At 43.9% G+C, this 19,247-nt stretch overlaps 1 protein-coding gene across 1 annotated transcript in view; it reads right to left on the minus strand.

Moving 5' to 3' along the window:
- DNAH10 (dynein axonemal heavy chain 10) overlaps positions 1-18,172 on the minus strand; it is a 92,876-nt gene extending 74,704 nt beyond the window's left edge. Inside the window, exons 1-14 of the mRNA XM_019507118.1 lie at positions 17,929-18,172; positions 16,858-16,953; positions 15,124-15,293; positions 14,165-14,273; positions 12,449-12,564; positions 11,485-11,716; positions 10,318-10,475; positions 7,583-7,813; positions 4,812-5,002; positions 4,136-4,334; positions 2,792-2,986; positions 1,960-2,130; positions 1,033-1,209; positions 501-677 (exon numbers count right to left, since the gene is read on the minus strand). Of these exons, the coding sequence (XP_019362663.1) occupies positions 501-677; positions 1,033-1,209; positions 1,960-2,130; positions 2,792-2,986; positions 4,136-4,334; positions 4,812-5,002; positions 7,583-7,813; positions 10,318-10,475; positions 11,485-11,716; positions 12,449-12,564; positions 14,165-14,273; positions 15,124-15,293; positions 16,858-16,953; positions 17,929-18,160 (2,454 nt within the window). The 5' untranslated portion in view covers positions 18,161-18,172. The remainder of the gene's footprint in view (positions 1-500; positions 678-1,032; positions 1,210-1,959; positions 2,131-2,791; positions 2,987-4,135; positions 4,335-4,811; positions 5,003-7,582; positions 7,814-10,317; positions 10,476-11,484; positions 11,717-12,448; positions 12,565-14,164; positions 14,274-15,123; positions 15,294-16,857; positions 16,954-17,928) is intronic.
- Between the last annotated feature and the right edge of the window lie 1,075 nt (positions 18,173-19,247).

Consider the following 19,247-nt stretch of genomic DNA (forward strand, 5'->3'; position numbering starts at 1 on the left):
GATTGGACATCCGCAAAAACTACTTCACGGTTAGGGCGGCTAGGAGCTGGAACCAACTTCCAAGGGAAGTGGTGCTGGCCCCTACCCTGGGGGTCTTTAAGAAGAGGCTGGATGCCTACCTGGCTGGACTCGTTTGAGTCCCGTTTCTCTTTTTGGGGTTTTTTGTTGTTCTCCCGCCCTGGCGGGGGGTCGGGCTAAAAGATCTACTAGGTCCCTTCCGACCCTTAATCTATGAATCTATGAATCTAAAGAAACCATGGCACAAAACACACCAGAGTTCATGCATCTCCCAGGCCATCCAACAACTGTAATGAATATGACTGTAGGTATTTCATGCAGGACCCAAAACAATTCTGTGTTCAGAAGAACTGACATTTCCCCTTCATAGTAAAGGTCCTATTTTTAAGAAACCACTTGAAAAAAACCTCATCTGAGAGAAATATGGCTATAAATGAAGCCCAAAGTACAAAGGACTGATAAACAACTTTTCTTCCCCTTACCTGCTCAGAGGTGTCTGGATTACTTTGAATTATGGCTCCAGAAGGATGGACTTTAGCAAGCAAGGTCTTTTTCAGTAGTATTGGGAGTGTCTGTTCTGTCCAGTCTCTCCATTGGTCATATTTCAGATCTTCATATTCTTTCATTCTTTTAGCTACTCCCAGGTATTTTTGTTTTACCTGTAAGCAAGAATTCAAGTTAAGTTCATCTTGCTCCTTAAAAAAAGAGCTGACATTCCCTTGTCTGAAAGTAACTACTTAAAGTGGTTTTCAAGACCTCTTTATATTCAGAGAACAAGTACATTCTGTGGTTAATGCAGGAAACTGAGAATCCAGACTCCTGAGCTCTACTGCCATTTCAGTGACTACCTTCTCATGTTTGGGCAAAACACAATCCGTCTAAGTCTCAATTTCCCTACGTATAACATGGATATATATTTACATATACTATGTACTGTGACTTTAATCTCTCTCAAGCATTCAAATGTCACTGATAATTCCTAACTCTATTTAAACATCAGTAAAGCCAACATACTTCTTTTCCGCGCTCGCTAGCCAGCAACTCCTCTACTTCATGAAACCGAACAATAGTGCGCTTGATACGGTAAAAAAGAGATCGTGCCCAATATATTGCACCAGCCATAGGAGGATGATTTTTGTACAAAGGTGGATTACTGACGTTTTGGATAAAGATGTCATTAACTATGTCAAGCTGAAAAAAAAAAAACCAAAAATTGTGAGAAGTTGTCAGAAGCATCTTATTTCCCCTCTCCACTATTACCACTTAATATGATACACAGGAAACGGTTCAACTGCTAATTCCAGCAGCAGAACAAAAACAATTCATTATTTTTTTCCATGGACTCTTTCCTTTGCATTAATCACAGTATACAGAGAATCTGAGGCAAGCAGACCATCAAAAGGAAACAGTGTCCAACACTGGGCACATCCATTACTGAAACAATCAAGACCAATAGCTGAAAGTAGAGGAGAGAAAACTGAGCCCATTGTCCCGATCTCCCACAAGTGCTGCTTTCCATTAGGATCATGAACTGTCATCCAGCACAGGGATACTCAAAACTCCAGGAGGCAGAATTTTCATACTGTTTCACTGGTTATGGAACATTGTGGACATTATACCCACAAGAAACAACCACACCAAAGCCAACCTCATTCAGAACCAAATGCACACTCAATCTTGTTGACCCAGCAGATTCATTCCCATAGGAAGAGACACATAAAGATGCCTGTAAATCAATCCCACTATTTCTCCTACATGCTGGGAAGAAAGAAAGTGTGACTGTTGTGGTCATTTCTAAATATCTGAGGGCCTCTCAGATGCGTGGTGAAAAGGGCTACAGAAGAGCCCAGGCACATAAATAGGGAGTGACTGTTCAGGGAGGGAGACTTCAGCTTGGCAGAGAACTTCTTGTGTTCCTTAAGAAATTCTTAAGTGAAATACCTCTTTACAATACTGATCAAGAATATCATTGAATTTCATCATCATCTGCTTATTGATGGCATCTCGAGAGCGGATGTGTTTAAAATTTAAGAGCATGTCGAATGCAGCTTCCGCTGACCGAAGAGTCTTAAAGGATTCATCAATAAAGCTCTTAGCCTCTTTTTCAATAACCTAGACATGGGAAAATGTAGTCAAGAAATTCAATTGTTTATGAAATAACCTTGTGGAGACAGCAAGAAGAAATGTGGAAAAAAAACAATTTACTTTCTACTGAAGAATTTGTTAGTCTTTATTTGAATGTATACATTATATTTTTAACCATCTGATTCTGCCTCAGTGGCCTACATGACATGAGTTTGCTGAGTCTTAGTCCAGTTACCTACATCACAAGAAGCATAATAACAACTGGTCCTTTTCTTGGTATCCTCACCTGAGAGGTAAGGAACTAAACAAACCTGCGATAGAAAAGTTTAAGTTCTAGTCTTCAGGTCACAACTAAGAAAAGTTAGCGTGCGGGAGTCTAGAAGGCACATGCTGCCACTGATCATACTATATATCTGTTCTGCCAATAATCAAATAGCTTCAGTCTCCATGATTGTGTCCTAACCAACACTTCAACTACATAACAAATAAAAATAAAAAAAAACAACAAAAAACCTGGCTTCCATCCAAAATTCTGAACCAAAATATGTGACTATTTTCATCTAATTTTTACTTTATTAGTTTAATTTCTACTTAGCAGACTTTCATTCATTTAAAATCAAATTTTGAATTTCTAGAAGGCAGATATATTCTAGTTATAGAAATACTCAGCATGGGATGTGCTGCTTACCAGAACTTCTGCTTTAAACTGTTCCATAACAAATTTCCACTGCGATGAACACTTGATGTTAAAAGGGTCAAAAGTCAATACTTCCATAGGACTAATCAGACCATCAACCCTTCGCAGTACATCATCAATACACTTTGGATCACCAGTAACAGCCTTCAGTTCTGAACCAAATATATTGTAAAATTCTTCAATAACCTGTTTATTCAAAAGTACATACAAGAAGGTTTTATTTTTAAATGTTTTTGTCTATCAAAGCAACACTTTTGGTTCTCTTTTTACAATGCCCTTTAAACTTATTTATATTTTCCTTATTATTATAAAAGATTCTGAAGAACTCAATATAAAAAACCTCTATGGGTGCATCTTGACAAGCCCGGAGGTGTGGTATATGGCACCACAAACCCATCTGCGATGCCACACACTGCACAAGCAGGCATTCCCCACACTGCTGCTTTGCAGCTCAGGGTGGGGAGTTGACCAAGGAAATCCCAGGGTCAAAAAAAAACCACATAAAAAAAAACGGAGGATGGCGCACGTGGTGGAAGCATGCAACACCCAAAACCAGAGCCAGGCCAGCTGGAGCCACACACCCTACAGGTCCAACATTGCAGATTTTACTCAGCCAGTGTTGTCATTCATGCCAAGTGAAGTTTTGCAAGTATAAGATCTGGAATATCTGACATATATTTTCTGCTGAATACTCATTCATCCACAACCTTCTATTTAAGCATGTCATAACATGAAAAAAAAATATCTATCCATTCTTGAAAATTATCCTGCATTCAATAAACTGACCTTCATGAGCCAAATTTTCTAAAATAGTGTACCATAGAAAATTCCCAGAGGTTCAGTGAATACCTTATCAGAAAACTAAGTATATTTATTGATATTTAATATAAAAAGTTAAATTTATAAAACACGATTGTGTTAAATATGTTTGTAGTTAACAGCTGTGCAAAACTATTACAGTTATCTTTTTTAGACCAGAGCCCTGATTCTGAGATGTAAGTACACTTAACTGTACACACAAGCAGTTCCACTGACTTCAGCAAGATTGCTCACGTCTAAAGCTATGTACATGCATACAGTTTTCCAAGATTTTATCCTCATATTTTATAACTGCTTCACTACTGATTTCTGATAATTTGTTCTTAAAATAACTATGCTGACTCTTTAAAGGCATTACAAAGAATCTACCAGATAAGCCCAAGGGAACATTTCTTAAAAGCTTTTAATATTTAATTTTATTGAGAAAATAAAATGTAGAGCAAAAGAGTCACTCAGGTAGAGAAAATACATACAGTCCCCTCTAGGTAATAGCTATCTATTTTGCTATTTGGCTACCTGCAAAATATCATACAGATCTTGACAGACTGAAGCCATATAATCTGTTTTTTCAAATAGACGTTTTCGGTCAAATTCCCATCGTTGATCTCTTCCTGAGGCTTCAATTTGGGCACGAATATCAAAATACACTATTTTCCACATTTCAAGGGTCCTTTTGGCTTCTGTCATTTTGTTTTTTGCAGCAGCTCTATCTTCTCTATTAACCAAAACAAAGCTATTAGAATATCAACATGAAACTTTCAAGCTCTAAAAGGGACTATAGTAGCTTGGTCCAATAATTTCTTCTGTTCATCTAAAAACTAGCCAGAACTTAAAGTGCAATAATACGGTCAAAAACACGGTATGAATGTGGTTTTGGAAAAGTCCAAAAGAAAGAAAGATTTCAGAGATGATTCTGGTAGCACTTATTTTGTTTTTTGTATCACAGCTGAAGTTACTACCAATTTATAACAGATTTACAAAAGAGAAGCAGACCCATGCCTCCAGCACTGCTTTAGTAATACAAGAAAGTATATGTAATAAATACCTAAAATTTCTCTTTAAATTTGCTATCTGTCACAAGGGCTAATGAAAGTAACTAAAACATACTTGGTGACGTTGGCACTTATCACACTTCTTGTAGGAAAACAAATGTCACCAATAACCCCAACTTAGACAAGACGCTGCTACTTACCTAAACAAAGTGTGTAAATCAACAACTTTGCAGACCCTTGCTGAAATTTCCCATGCAATGCGTTCCATGAGGGGGATCATTCGTTCATCTTTGTTATAATGCCGTGAGATGATCCACACCATTCTCAGTGCATTCATCAGTGGACGAATTGTTTCCAAGACAACATTAAATCCAGTGCCATGTGTCAAGTTCTATTAAATGAATGATAACTGCTGTGAATAAGACTGCCACAGACAGATCCATATACTATAAACTGAACACTTAGACTCAGTAGATTCTGAGACTAACAAACATATGGATGGAGCTAAGTGGCCATGTTAGTCTGAAGTGAGGCAGAAAACAGCAGTGGCACCTTACAGATTAATTCAGAGAGGCACAAGCTTTTGTAAGTAACAGCTTACTCCATCAGATGATTCATAGATTCATAGATTCATAGATTAAGGGTCGGAAGGGACCTAGTAGATCTTCTAGCCCAACCCCCCGCCAGGGCGGGAGAACAACAAAAAACCCCAAAAAGAGAAACGGGACTCAAACGAGTCCAGCCAGGTAGGCATCCAGCCTCTTCTTAAAGACCCCCAGGGTAGGGGCCAGCACCACTTCCCTTGGAAGTTGGTTCCAGCTCCTAGCCGCCCTAACCGTGAAGTAGTTTTTGCGGATGTCCAATCTATACCTCCTCTCCATCAGCTTGTGCCCATTACTCCTTGTTATGCCAGCGGGCGCTAGGGGAAACAGCGTCTCCCCCAAACCCCTCTGGTCCCCCCTAGTGAGTCTATAGACAGTCACCAGGTCCCCCCTTAGCCTTCTCTTGTGGAGGCTGAATAGGTTCAGGTCCCGCAGTCTCTCACTGTAGGGTCTGCCCTGTTGTCCCCGGATCATGCGGGTGGCCCTCCTCTGGACCCTCTCCATATTGTCCACATCCCTCTTGAAATGGGGCGCACAGAACTGGACACAATACTCCAGCTGTGGCCTGACCAGCGTCGCGTAGAGGGGGAGGATCACCTCCTTGGCTCTACTCGAGATGCACCTGTGGATGCACGACAAGGTCCGGTTAGCCCTGCCAACCATGACCTCGCATTGTCGGCCCATGTTCATCTTGGAGTCAATAATGACTCCAAGATCTCTTTCTGCCTCCGTGCTCTCAAGTAGGGAGTTCCCCATTGTGTAAGTGTGCTGCTGGTTCCTACTGCCCAAGTGCAGCACCCTGCACTTGTCCGTATTAAAACGCATCCTGTTCCTGTTAGCCCACCCCTGTAACCTATCCAGATCCCTCTGCAATCTCTCCCTCCCTGCTAGCGTGCTCACCTCCCCCCAAATTTTGGTGTCATCAGCGAATTTAAACAGGTTACTTTCCACCCCATCATCCAGATCGCTGATGAAGAAATTGAACAGCGCAGGCCCCAGGACCGAGCCCTGGGGGACTCCGCTACCCACCTCCCCCCAGGTCGAATATGACCCATCCACCACCACCCTCTGAGTGCGACCCCTCAGCCAATCTGCAATCCATCTGACTGTGTAGGCATCGATGCCACAGTCACCTAGTTTTTTAACTAGGATGGGGTGAGAGACGGTGTCAAAGGCCTTGCTGAAGTCCAGAAAGACTACATCCACCGCGACACCTGCATCCATGGCCTTTGTGACCTGATCGTAGAAGGCAATCAGGTTGGTCTGACATGATCTCCCCCTAATAAATCCATGCTGATTGCCCCTGAGCATCATTTCTGATGCCGGCCCATCACAAATGTGCTCCTTGATGATCTTCTCAAAGAGTTTCCCCAGGATTGAGGTAAGACTGACGGGCCTATAGTTACCCGGGTCCTCCCTCTTCCCCTTCTTGAAGATGGGGACCACATTTGCTACCTTCCAATCATCTGGCACCTGGCCCAAGCACCACGATCGCTCATAGAGCTGTGCCAGGGGCCCCGCAATAACCCCATGATACGAATGGACCTGCAGGGAGCAGGGGTCGTAAACAGAAATCAGCTACTAACCATCAAGCAAACACACACATTGGTGACTCTAACGTGAATCTTGTGTTTACAAGTCTGCAGTACTGAGGCTGTCACTGTCTTATTAAAATTCCAGTTTCTATTAAAGGCTACCAAAGCCTGATACCTACTTGTCCAAATCTGCCTTTGGATCCTTGACTGAGTTCCCATTTCTCTTAACATGAGACCTTAAATGAATCCAGCAACAGGAGCTGGCCTTCAAATCAGAAATCTACGTTGGCTGATGATGGCCCAAAGCTGTGATACTAGTCAGGGCTGCCCAACTGAACAGCTAAAGCCTTAAGCTTAAGGCCACTTTCAGATACGATGAACAGACAACTCCAACCACAGCCAGTTGCAAAACGGAGGTTTGGAGCAGCCCGCATTCCCTCAGGGTCTAGAGGGCACAGATATAAATGAGAGCTGGCATGCAGTAGCTGATATGGCCAAGATTTCAAACCCTGATCCAACTCTCAGCATCAACCAGAGCTGAATCAAGCATTAATGCAGCAAAAGTGTATTAGGTTATAAAGGTTAGGAGCCACTTATCTACAAAACAGAATCCACTTTCTTTGTTATTGCTTGGATGGCAACTATCAACACTGCACTTAGGGAAAGAAGCTAAACAAGCATTTGCTTTAAATATAAGCAAATAATGCAGTATTGTTATTACTGATTAAAAGATGAGAAAAAGATAAAAATCACCGGCCTTTGTTTCATTAATAGAAGAACGGGATTGAAGCAAACACTGGCATCTCTTTCCAAAGTGTCATTAGATAGATATACCTTCAAATGGCGCTCCAGAGTTGAAAGAAACCTAACATTATCCGCAGCTTCTACGTGGTGTTTGTTAAGTTCATTTAGGACCAACTGCAAGTTTTCATTAAGTCCAGATTCAGCTTCTTTCAGTATGGCCAAGACTTTTTTCACTAATGGCAGCTTTATTTGTTCATGGAGAGCACTTAAAGTTGCATTTCTTTCACGCCACAGGTCAATTTCTGCCAGTGGGCCATTTCCCTGCAGATGGCAACAATCAAGACAAGATATTTGAACTCTCCAGGCAGCAGAGAGAAAATTATAACCAAGATGGCATTTGTTAAACCTTTTGTTTCAATAGCCTCAAGGATTAAACAAGGTTGCTTACATGGAAGTATTCCTACATAATACAGCCATGAGAACTTTCTGAAATACAAAGCACTCTCCTAAGAAGAAATATTTACCAATACAGGTTCCAAGTGTAAAATACACCCAACATAATCAGACTTCTGAAGTCAGTTGGGTTCATGCAGACAGAAGGCTACAGCCGCAATCTTGCAACTGTTTATGCACATGAGTAATTTAATGTACATGAATAGGCCCATTGCTTGTAATTCCTAAAGTTATCTTTACATATAATGCTGTGCAGAATTAAATTTTACAATGGGAATTTTTTTAATATTGATGATGTTTCCAGGGAAACATTAGTGCTACATTAAAATGGAATATCCCTGTCATTTTTACTATTATTTACAGTTATCATTTTGACTTCACTCATTGTGGGATGAGCAAATAATGGTGCATCTGAAAGTGCAGAATTCATTATCCAAGTTTGTGTTTACAAAGACTCAAAATATATGTCCAAGATAAGGATTTCATTTACATTTTTCTTTCCTTATATATATATATATTAGGTCTGTCAAATGATTAAAAAATGTGATTGTGATTAGTAGCGCAGTTAAAAAGATTACTCACAATTAATTGCAATTTAGCTGGGCACAGCTAAAAACTCACAATTATGCAAAATTAGGCAGGTACTTTGGTTGTTGGGGGGGGTGTTGGAGCCCTGGTAGGAGGGGTTGCCCACAGGGATATCTGGAGCCTGGGAGGGAGGGGCCCCCCACATGCCCTGGCAGGATGCCCAATCTAAGCACAGTCTCTGCAGAGCTGCCCTGGGCCCAGGGCACATGCCCCACCTGAGCACGGTCCCAGCACCAGAGGGCTCATCCTGCCTTTGCCCCAGCAGCAGCAGTTGTGGGCAGCCCAGGCTAGGGGCAGCTACTCCAGCCCTGGCCCTGGCCCCGGGTCCAAACTTCCCTGCTTACTTGCTCATTGGGTACCAGCCCCGGGCTGCCTTCCCCAGACCCCTGGTGCTGCCAGCCCAGCTGCTCAGGGCCCTGGATTGGGATTGTGGGCAGGTGTGTCCTTCTGCCTTCCTGCTGCAGCCACCTGGAGCCCGCATCGTGCTGGGACCTGCACAGAGCCACTCTGGCTTAGGCTCAGGGAGGCTTGGGACTGCCTTAGAACTCTGGCATGAGCTGCCTCCGAGCCCATGGGTCCCCATGCATCCCCAGTCCAGGCCCCCAAGGAGCGGTGGCAACAGAGGCAGCTGATGCCAGCAGGTGGGGGTGGAATTCCTGCGGAGCTACCTCCCGCAGCCCCTGCCTGTGCCACGCCGCACACCCGGCTCCATCCCAGAACTGACAGAGCCCAGGCTGTGCCCAGCACGGCCACCACCACTGCCACCAAGCAGGACAGCTGCCACTCTCCTCCCCATGCTGCCTGGGCTCCTGCTCGGGTCCAGCAGGTCCAATGGCTCCATGAAGGTCCTGGCAGGAGCCCGAATGGCGCAGGGAGGAGGGTGGTGGTGGCACTGGGTGTGGCTCAGGCTCTGTCAGCACTGGGTTGGATGTGCTACACGTCACAGGCCAAGGGATGCAGGAGGTGGCTCTGTGGGAATCCTGCCCCCACCCACTGACAGCAGCTGCCTCCACGGAGCCACAGGGAGCAGAGCCATGATCACCACTGCTCCCCAGGGACCCGGACTGGGGATCCACAAGGACCTGTGAGCCCAGGGGCAGCTTGTGCCAGAGCTCCCAGGTGGTCCCAACCCACCCTGAGCCCAAGCTGTGGGGCCCAAGGCAGCCCCGTGCCACATTCCTTGAAGGTGCCAGCCCAGCTGCTCGGGGCCCTGGAAGACAGTTCTGCATAGGTGCGCCAGCTAGTCCGACACTAACTCCCTCGTGCCCCAGACAGCCCCTCCACAGCACACTGAGTCGGGTCAGAGCAGCCCCAGGCTGACAGACTGATGCCTGGGGGGCCCTGCCCAGGCTTAACATGCTGCAGTCCTGAGGACAGATCCAAAAGCTGCCTGAGTTTATTGCTATCTGCTAATTGTATGTGTAGATGTGAGCAATGAGTACTAATTGCATCAGCAGACTGAAACCACAAAACTCACTTTACAGAGATAACCAAACAGAGATAATCAAGCAGCAATGTCAGTTGAAGACAACTTTTCATAATTGGGGAAGATGTGCACTGACACCTTGAAAGTGAGTGGTTTTATACTCCAGTACTCAGGAACCATGGAGTTCTTTCACTACCTTTGGTTTGTTTTATATTAATTAACACATGAAAATCTGACCCCTTGGGCAAGCAGTTATGCTGAGAAATTAAAACTGAATGCAGACTGGTCTTGGGAAAAAGAGTTTCAGTACACTGCAGAACTGTCTTCTCTAGTACTCTGAGGTTATTAGCCGTGTTACCTGTGGGACTTTCTTCAGCTGTTCTTCAACAGCTGTTGATATTAATGTTAGCCAGGTCATTGCACAGTGTTCCAGTTTTTCAACTACTTCGGCATTTGCAGCAAGTTCATCCACCTCTGCATCTAGATTTATAGCGGGCATCTCCAGTTTAATCTCTCCTGTTGAAAGCAAATGCAACAAAAATAGCCATTTTATTTTCACTACCTTCTTTTTCTTCTCATTCCATCATGTATGATGATAGCTGGCATGCCTGCTGCTCACACCATCAGTAACTTGGACTAAAAATTATCAACTGTCTCAGAATTATTAACACTAAGATGCCTTGAAAACAATTTTTAAAAACACTCATGTGTTAGGGCTGAACCCAAAGTCTTCACATTATCCCCCAACTACCTGCCAGGGTATTTACAGTTTCATTTACGGCTTCACTTATTTACAGCTTCCTCTAAGGCATCTGGAGCTGGCCACTGCCAGAAATGGGACTCTGGCTTAGACAGCCCAAAGGTCTGATATCATCTGGCAATTCATATGTTCTCCTCTCCATTTCCCCCACTCCATTTGATTGCTGGAAAGCAAGTGAGGTTTGTTGGTGCTCTCTGCCCACCCTTATACTCCTGGCTATTTGAAAGGATTTTCATGACAGATCTGGTCCATTTGCCCCATACTGTTCCAAATGTCTTAAGCCAGGGGTTTTCAACCTTTTTTAATGAGTGTATCCCTTCTGGTGGGTACCCCTCATGAACTGCAGCTGGCTGATGAGCTTGGGGGGAGGGGGGTAGTCCCCAGCAGCCAGTTGACGAGCGAGGGAGGGAGGTCCCCTGATGGTGGCACATGGTGACAGTGTGCAACAGCAGGAGGTACCTACCAGCGGCAGCATGCGGTAACATGCTTCCCGAGTACCCCCGCTTGTCCACACTGTTGCCACCGCGTACCCCCTGGGGCCTTCCCAAGTACCCCAGTTGAAAATCCCTGTCTTAAGCAACACACAATGCTCTTGTCACCATAAAAGAAAAACACTGATCAACCTTGGAATCTTTCCAGGAGCTACTTGCAATTCCAGAACCACAAGTTGAGCATGCCTATTCAGGGATGAATTTCTTTCCACCGTCGCATACTGTAAAATCAAAGTAGGAGTCTGTGGGGGCTAGGGTAGACAGAAATACTTGCCTTCAATCTGTTGTATTGTCCGTTGAATGTGGCTTAGAAATTTTTGCATGTTCATTAAGAACTCATTCCTCATTATCTGAAAACTCTGAGATGCTGCTAGGTGCTCTTCCTTTTTTGCAGACAGGTCAGCCTCAGTTAAATGCTTGTGTTCCATGTCTGCCTTTTCAGTGTCTGGACTAAAGGCAGATGACTCAGCTTCAAACTGATTATGGGACAAAGCAGGCAAGAAAACCTGAAATGCAGACATGTGATATACAGGATGTTATTAACAACTCTAAAAGATCAACAACCAGCCCCAGAGTTAACTGTATGGTGAACAAACCTTGGAAGTTCTGATCTACCACAGATGGAAAAGGAATCTTACAAAAAATATACACCCATTTAAATAAGTACAAGCATAAGAGGATAAGGCAAGCATATAAGAAGAAAATCAGGAAGGCCACAACAAAAACTAAGGTACGGCTAACAAGTGCTGGGATGATGATGGGGATGTTCCTTGCCTTGAGAAAGGGGTTGGCTAGGTGACTTCCTGAGGTCTTTTCCAGTCCTATTTTTCTACAATTCTTTTGTTTCTTTTTGCCTCATTTCTTTATGTGTTTTTTTTCTTTATCTTTTTTCAATTATGAGGAATAATACCCCCATTGCGAATTCATGCTCTGTCATCATTCCTTACTTGAAAGCTTCCTTCACTCTCAACTTCCTCTCATATACAAAATAAGGGCTTTTTATTACGTCCCCAAAATTCTCTCACACTGGAACCATACTATGCAGCTATGGCTCCTGCCAGATCCCTTCACAAAATACTGAAAGGAAATCCCAATTAAACATTTCATATGTACTCGGTACTGGGGAACCCAACTAGCATCTACTGTACCCTGACAACTTGGTCAGCAGAATACTAAATGGATGAGCCTCTAATAAAAACACCAGAAGAGTCCATACCCAAAAACAGCAATACCTATACCTGTGCAAAAACGTTTTTTAGCATCAAGAGAGTGTGCCCATTCAGTAGGCCAAACTCTAGCATTTCAGGCAGAACTTCGTTAGCTTCAGTTATGTCATTAGGTTCAGTTATTGTTTCTAGACAGAAAAACAAATAATTAGGGTAAAATCAATTATTTGGTACAGAAATCAGCAATGAAAGCTCGTGGAGGTGATGCATAAAAAAACAATTCAGAGTTAGCCCTCTGAAAAGTTCAACATAGCTACTAACAAATTGCATTTGAAATGAGTAAATTCTAGGCTTGAAAAGACTATGAATGCCCTTGATAAGCAGCAGAAGTAGATGAGATGGACTTCAAGAAAAGGACGTTAGTAATCAAATGTTATTGTTCAACTACAGGGTGGCTCAGTGCTGGGTGGAGGCCCTGTTTTAATCTCCTGCTTACACTTCAGAGGAAATAAGAGAATCTTCCACTGAGCTGGTTGAAGAATTACCAATCTTTTTGCTGTAAATTGTGAAACTTGACAAAAACAATGTTTCAGGTTTTTTTAAGAAAAATTTAAATGAAAACAATTTGCAATAAAAATAATTTATCAAGGGCCACTTGGTGACCTCCAATGATAGAACTTCTGGGAGCCTTCGGACATGGATTGAAGCCATTCCCCGACTCTGGTTTAGGGTTAGTATTAATCCCAGTTGTTTGTGGGGGGGCAGGTTTGAGGCTAGCTGGTTGCACCATTTAGGTTACGGGAGGCGCATCTACATGTGCATTAATGCTCCAGAGTTACTACACATTTAGTACCTGTAATAACAAGTATTAACTTAATGTGCAGTAACCAACACATGCTTTTTTAGTGACACTAATACACAGGAGATTAATTCTACTGCACATTAGCAAAATAGCATGCTTTTTGCTGTGTTGTACCAATGTGCAGTAGAATTAGTCTACTGAGCATTTAGCATCTCGTGTAGATGCACCCAGGGAGAGCTATTTGGCAACCTCAGTCTAGGATTACATTTTGGGCCACCAAGACAGGGTCAGGGATTTGGACCACACAATGGCTAGATTTAGGGTTCCTACAGTTTGGAATAGACAGTCAGTGGCTTTAGGATAAAATCTTAACTGTCAAAATAAGACCTGTGTTTTATGTACTGCTACTATTTATTAGAATTGGGCCCATGTAAACATTCTCCGCCCACATAAGAGATTTAGGAGCAGTGTAACTTTCATATACAGTTTTTCATCTTCTAAGAACTTAACAAAGGATGATCACCATCTATAAAATGGAGAGATTAACACAGACAAAGTGACTTTCCACAGGGTTGATGTTAAACCCAGGATCCCAAGTCAGAAGTTTCTGGCTCACAATCCCACTTTGAGAACATGCTTGCCTGGCCATGTTGGATATGCATTGTCCAATATCCTAATCATCATCATTTCCCAGGTCAGGGGTTTCCAAACTGTGGTACATGAAACCCTGAGCATACACAATACATCTCTGGGGGGTACACAGGAGAAACCCCAGATTTAACAGAAGATTTAATTTTCATTATAATAATAATTGGCATTTAAGGGGTTAGACTATAAAACAAACGTTGGTGGAGGTACATAGGCAGTTGGCAAATCTGAAAGGGGGTACACAATAAGAAAAAGTTTGGGAATCTCTGTCCTAGATTAAGTGTTTTTTTAACGTAAACATTTAAAATGTTTGGCTGTAATTTATCCATGAACAATACCTCCTGTATCCCTGAGAAAGAATATAATATCATCTTGTAGAAACTCTTCAGGGATTTCATCAAGAGCCAGATGAAAATACAGGTTGGAAACTTTCTGTTTGATGATTTTCTGAAACAAAAGAAAAATGACATGCAATGTAATGAAAAGCAAGAGTTTCTTAAACAATTTCCACGACAGATTTGTTTTTCTAGCAACGGTACAGAATCAATTACAGCTGTTCCTTCACTTTCTTTGTGTTACTGGTCCAACTGAAGCACCAAAACAAAAACAACATTTTTAAAAAGTCATGGAGGTAGAAGCACAAATATTTCAGTTTGGAAACAACCAATGAAGGCTAAAAAACTATCAAGACATTTAGAAGAGACTGTTTCAAATGAGAGAAAAGCATGATAGCAATGAATGCTGTCTTCAAGGAACACATAAGCACATTCCCCATCACTCAGAAGGAAAAATGACTGAGAGTTCAGGAAAAGACAAACTCATTCAACAAAGCTAATTAAATTAACTCAAATAGAGTCCATCCTGACTGCCTTAGTCAGGTGAAACAGTAAACAAACAGCCCGTGATCAAATGCCTTGTGCCTCTTTCCCACAGTATTTATATTTATTGACTATAACTAACTATAACTTTGCTGTCTACTTTGTGCAAACACCTCAGAGGGCAAATGGTGCAGTATGTAACATCCACTGTAACCATCAGGATTAAAAACTGCACAATTTTTCAGGTAAACAGAGAAAGGATGATCATTTTTCTCTGAACCAGCAGACACAAACCACTGCCAAAGGCTTGACAAACACTGGTAATCATTGGTCTAATCTCAGATGGAGAATTGTGCACCTGTATCATGTGTTTTTTATACTGCTCAAGGAAACATTTGGACTACTGTGTAAGTTTGCCTGAAAAAAATCAAGTTTATGAAACCCAGGAGGAGAACAAAAGTAAAATGCAGTAGACTCACTCGGACTAAGCGACCTGCATCACTCAGGATTCCCTGCTCCAGTTCACTCAAACGTGACGCAAAAGACAAACGTGACATATGAATTGATAGATTTCTTGATAGGTTTCTTGATAGATTTCTTGATAGAGTTCTATTGACTGCATATTCTGAAGTGCTTCTCCGTTCTCTCTCTAATAAAGCAACACACAGAAGGAAAAAAAATCAACTCTCCAAACCAACCAAATTCAAATTATACAGTAGTGCTAGACTAAACAGACAAACGTTTTCTTTCATCTTTACTGATCTCTTTCACAAAGCAGGTGTACAGGTTTTGCATTAATCACACCATTTCCTAACACGTTTTTGTAGAAGTGAAACTCAGTTGTATTCCCAAGGGCTAGTCTACTCTATGCAGGTGCAGACCTTAGTGCAGATATGACATATGCCAGCAGGAGGGAGTTTACCATCTGTAGCTACAAAAGCTCCCTGACTGCCATAAGCTTAGGCAAAAAAAGCCCTCTGCTACTGGTAAGGCTGTGTTCACAGTCAGGGTTTTGCTGCCACACCTATATCAACTGGACAGTGTGGTCTTTTCACACGCCTTTGTTTAAAACATCTAATGCCTCCAGTTGACTTGTTATGGACCAAATAGATCTGATGCATTTCAAAACATACAGGTGTGCTTGTAAAGAAGCCAAGGGAAATATTTAGGGCTGAGTCACAGTTTGTGCAGCTTGAGAGATGCTGGAGGGAAAGAGCATAAAGGGGTTGTATGCCTAAGCAGAAATGGCACCATGCACTATGCCTACTCACTACAGAGCCAGCACTCTGGTCACCTCTCCTGTGGGACTTGCCTCATTGCTTTTGTTGCATAGTGTTTTCAGCAGCACTGACTGCTCCTCCCTGTCCCCAGGGACTGTTAAACTACAGCACTGTGACTGCCTTCCATACAGGTGTGCAAGAAGAAGGTAGGGGAGTGCCACTTCCCCCTGCAGGGGCAGCCAAAAAATCCTTCTCTGAATCTTCTTGGGCTTCTTTCACACAAACAGACCCTGGATATTCTGTAAGAAGAGCATCCTGTCACAGCAGCTATGAGGGTCAAAGTCATTCCAAGTCATCAAGCACCAAATTACACGGACTTGCAAAATGTAACCCTTTTGAGAGGTATTTCAGATGAATCCGCATTATTACCAAGGTTCCAGTAATGCATTATATCTACAATACCTACACCCAATACCAGGACTCTGCAATTAGAATTCTCAAAAGTAATTTTCATATACAGGGATTAGCAGATGGAAAAATGAAACTTCAGACAGGTCATTACTAAGATAACATGTGTAAACTAGGTCTCTGCCTTTACCTTTAAAGAAGCACAATCAATTAACAATCACATTTGTGTCTGAAAAGTTCTCACCTGTTACTGATCAAGCAGTATTTATAATCACTAATGCTGAAATTTGGAAAGTTTTTTTCTACTTTTTTCTTGCTTGGGGATTGTGCATTCTGTTGATCATCAGTGAGTTTGTTTCCTGTGTTGTTTGTGCTTCCAGAGCAAATGCCAAACAAAGAGACTCAGAGGCTGGTACAGTAAATGTAACTATTACATACATTTATTAGACTGACTGGATTTCAAATCTAAAATGTCCCTTATATTAAGAAGGTTTGAAAGTCGCGATAATCTTACTGAGGGCATATTGGCTGAAGCCTAACCCTGAGTCTTTATAACTTGTCGAAAGATCTCATGATCATACTTACTTTCTTCTGCAGTCAAAGAGCTGTCAAAATAATCCTCCAGAGGGTTGTGTGAACCTTCCTCCTGGTCATCTTCAAATGCACTTGTCTCCAATGTCTCTATACAGCATGATGAACAAAAAACAGGTGCATGTAAAACAGGAACAATGTTCTTCCTGGTACCTGCTGGCTGTGCAGTAGCTCGTTACTACCGCACAGTAGTATCACATGTGACCTGACACTCCTGTGAGGTAGTAACGAGCTACTGCACAGCCAGTGTCACCTAAAAGCCATTCAGAGATGCTACTGTGGTGACATTACCATGCAGTCATTTAGTACTTGCGTACACTGCACCGGAGAGACTGAGCGGTAGCACCACTGAATGGCTTTAGCATACACAAGTGCTAAATGATTGCGCAGTAACTAAGCATCAGTATCACATGTAGATGGAGTCCCACAAATCTGAGCTGGGGACGCATGGGCAGCAATAAGACAGGGGTGTAGACACACAGTGGGCGCAGGTGACATGGACAGATGCCCATGTGGCTGTACCTGGAAGGCGCACTGGTAAGGGGCGGGGGGGGGGAGGACAACCATTGTGAAATGCAAACTTTGGGGGAAGGAGTCCCCATCGTCCCATTGGTTCCAAGCACAATCCCAGGAACCCCAGCTGTCCCATGCACAATCCCAGGAACGCCTGGTAACAGTGCCGGATGATGACATGCTGAGGGCCTATCCAATTTAAGAGGCCCCCTACGATAAAAATAATCCACAAAAGCCACAAAAATGGATTTCCATGAATTTTTAAGATAAATTCTTGTTATTTCTGCGCAAATATATGAGCTCACTCATAACTGTGGAGCCATATATGTATATTTTTGTCATATTACAACGAAAACGTCGAGTTTTTCATTCTTATTAGAGGCCCTACAAAAAACCCCAGGCCCTTAAAGGGCTTTGTGGGGACTGCTGCCAGCGCTTTGGTGCCTCGAAAGAGAGAAGCTGCACGTCTGAGGACCCAGAGCGATGGTTAGTCAAGAAGAGGGTTTCTCTGCAGACGTATTGGCACGTGGGGGCGCAGCCGGCCCCGCTCACCGATCTCCACGTCGCGCTCCTCGTGGCGCAGCTCGGCGCGCAGCAGCAGAGCGGAGGCGGCGGCCGCGCCCTCCTCGCCCGAGTCGCTGCGGTTGAGGAAGCGCAGCAGCTTCTCCGCCTCCTCGCCGTCGCCGCGGTTGAGCAGCTCCTCGAAGGGCGCCGGGTCGGACAGCCCCAGCGCGCTCAGCGCCCGCTGCCGCGCCCACTGCACCCGCACGTCCTCCAGGCTCATGGCGGCGGCGGCGAGCGCTGCCCCTGGCAACGGCCGCGAGCTGGAATGAAGCGATGCCGGCGCGCGCTGCCCCTGGCAACGGCCGCCAGGGGGCGGAGCCGGCGCGCGCCCAACTGTCCCTCGGGAGGCCCAACGGTCGCCGGCGCGCACCAACCGTCAGCCTCACACCCTGAAAAGTTAAAACACCCCTCAGGGAGGGAGGGTGCCATGCAAGGTGGTACCTCCCCCCCTCCCCAGTACAGCTTGTTAAATCTAAGTGATTTAGATGTAGGAGCCTGGGCAACCTTAGCGGGGAGGCTGCGGGCACGGCCCCCTGCGGCTCCCCATGCCAGCCCCGAGACCGCACACAAGGATCCGCGGTGTTAGATGGTGCTGGATTTAGGCTTCAGCTACGGTTTAGGGCTTCACGCTATGAGGGGCCTCTGAATAAGGGGGTGGGAAATGGACTTTTTCCTTCTGCTATGACAAAAATAGCTTTAGGGTTAAGCTACCGTTTAGGGCTTCACACTGCAAGGGGCCTCTGAACAAGGGAAGAAACTGGACGTTTTCATTCTACTATGACAAAATAGATACATATTTAGGGCGGCCATTGTAGAGGACAGTCCAGTTACCTTTTGTCCTCTACTGACATGAAACCCGCTACCTTTATGTCCCCCCTTGAAGAGAAAAACAGAGGACATAAACGCATTGGGTTTTGTGCCAAAAGAAGACAGGAGCAGAAAACCAGGATGTCCTCTATGATGGCCCCCCAATGTCTATTGGGCTCCACCATTTCTTATTCCTATTGAGTTCATGAATTTGTGCAGAAATACTTCTTCTTAAAATGTCATGAAAATCCGTATTTTGTGGATGATTTTGATCATATGGGGCCTCTTAAGCTGGACACAGCTTAGGGCCGGAGCACGTCCCGATCAGGCACTGGTGGGAGAAGCGTCCGGCCCTGCGGCCAGGGGTCCAAGCACTGGCTCAGCCCTTGCTTCCAAATAACCACCCAAAATGTTGCAGCATTGAAACATGTGAGGCAAGCACATTTCTGAGGTACAAAAGCCCAGACAGCTGAAGGAACAAGGCACTACTACACAATAAT

This window comes from Gavialis gangeticus, unplaced genomic scaffold (genome assembly GCF_001723915.1).
Source record: "Gavialis gangeticus isolate Ggan-Ray unplaced genomic scaffold, GavGan_comp1, whole genome shotgun sequence".
NCBI lineage: Eukaryota > Metazoa > Chordata > Crocodylia > Gavialidae > Gavialis > Gavialis gangeticus.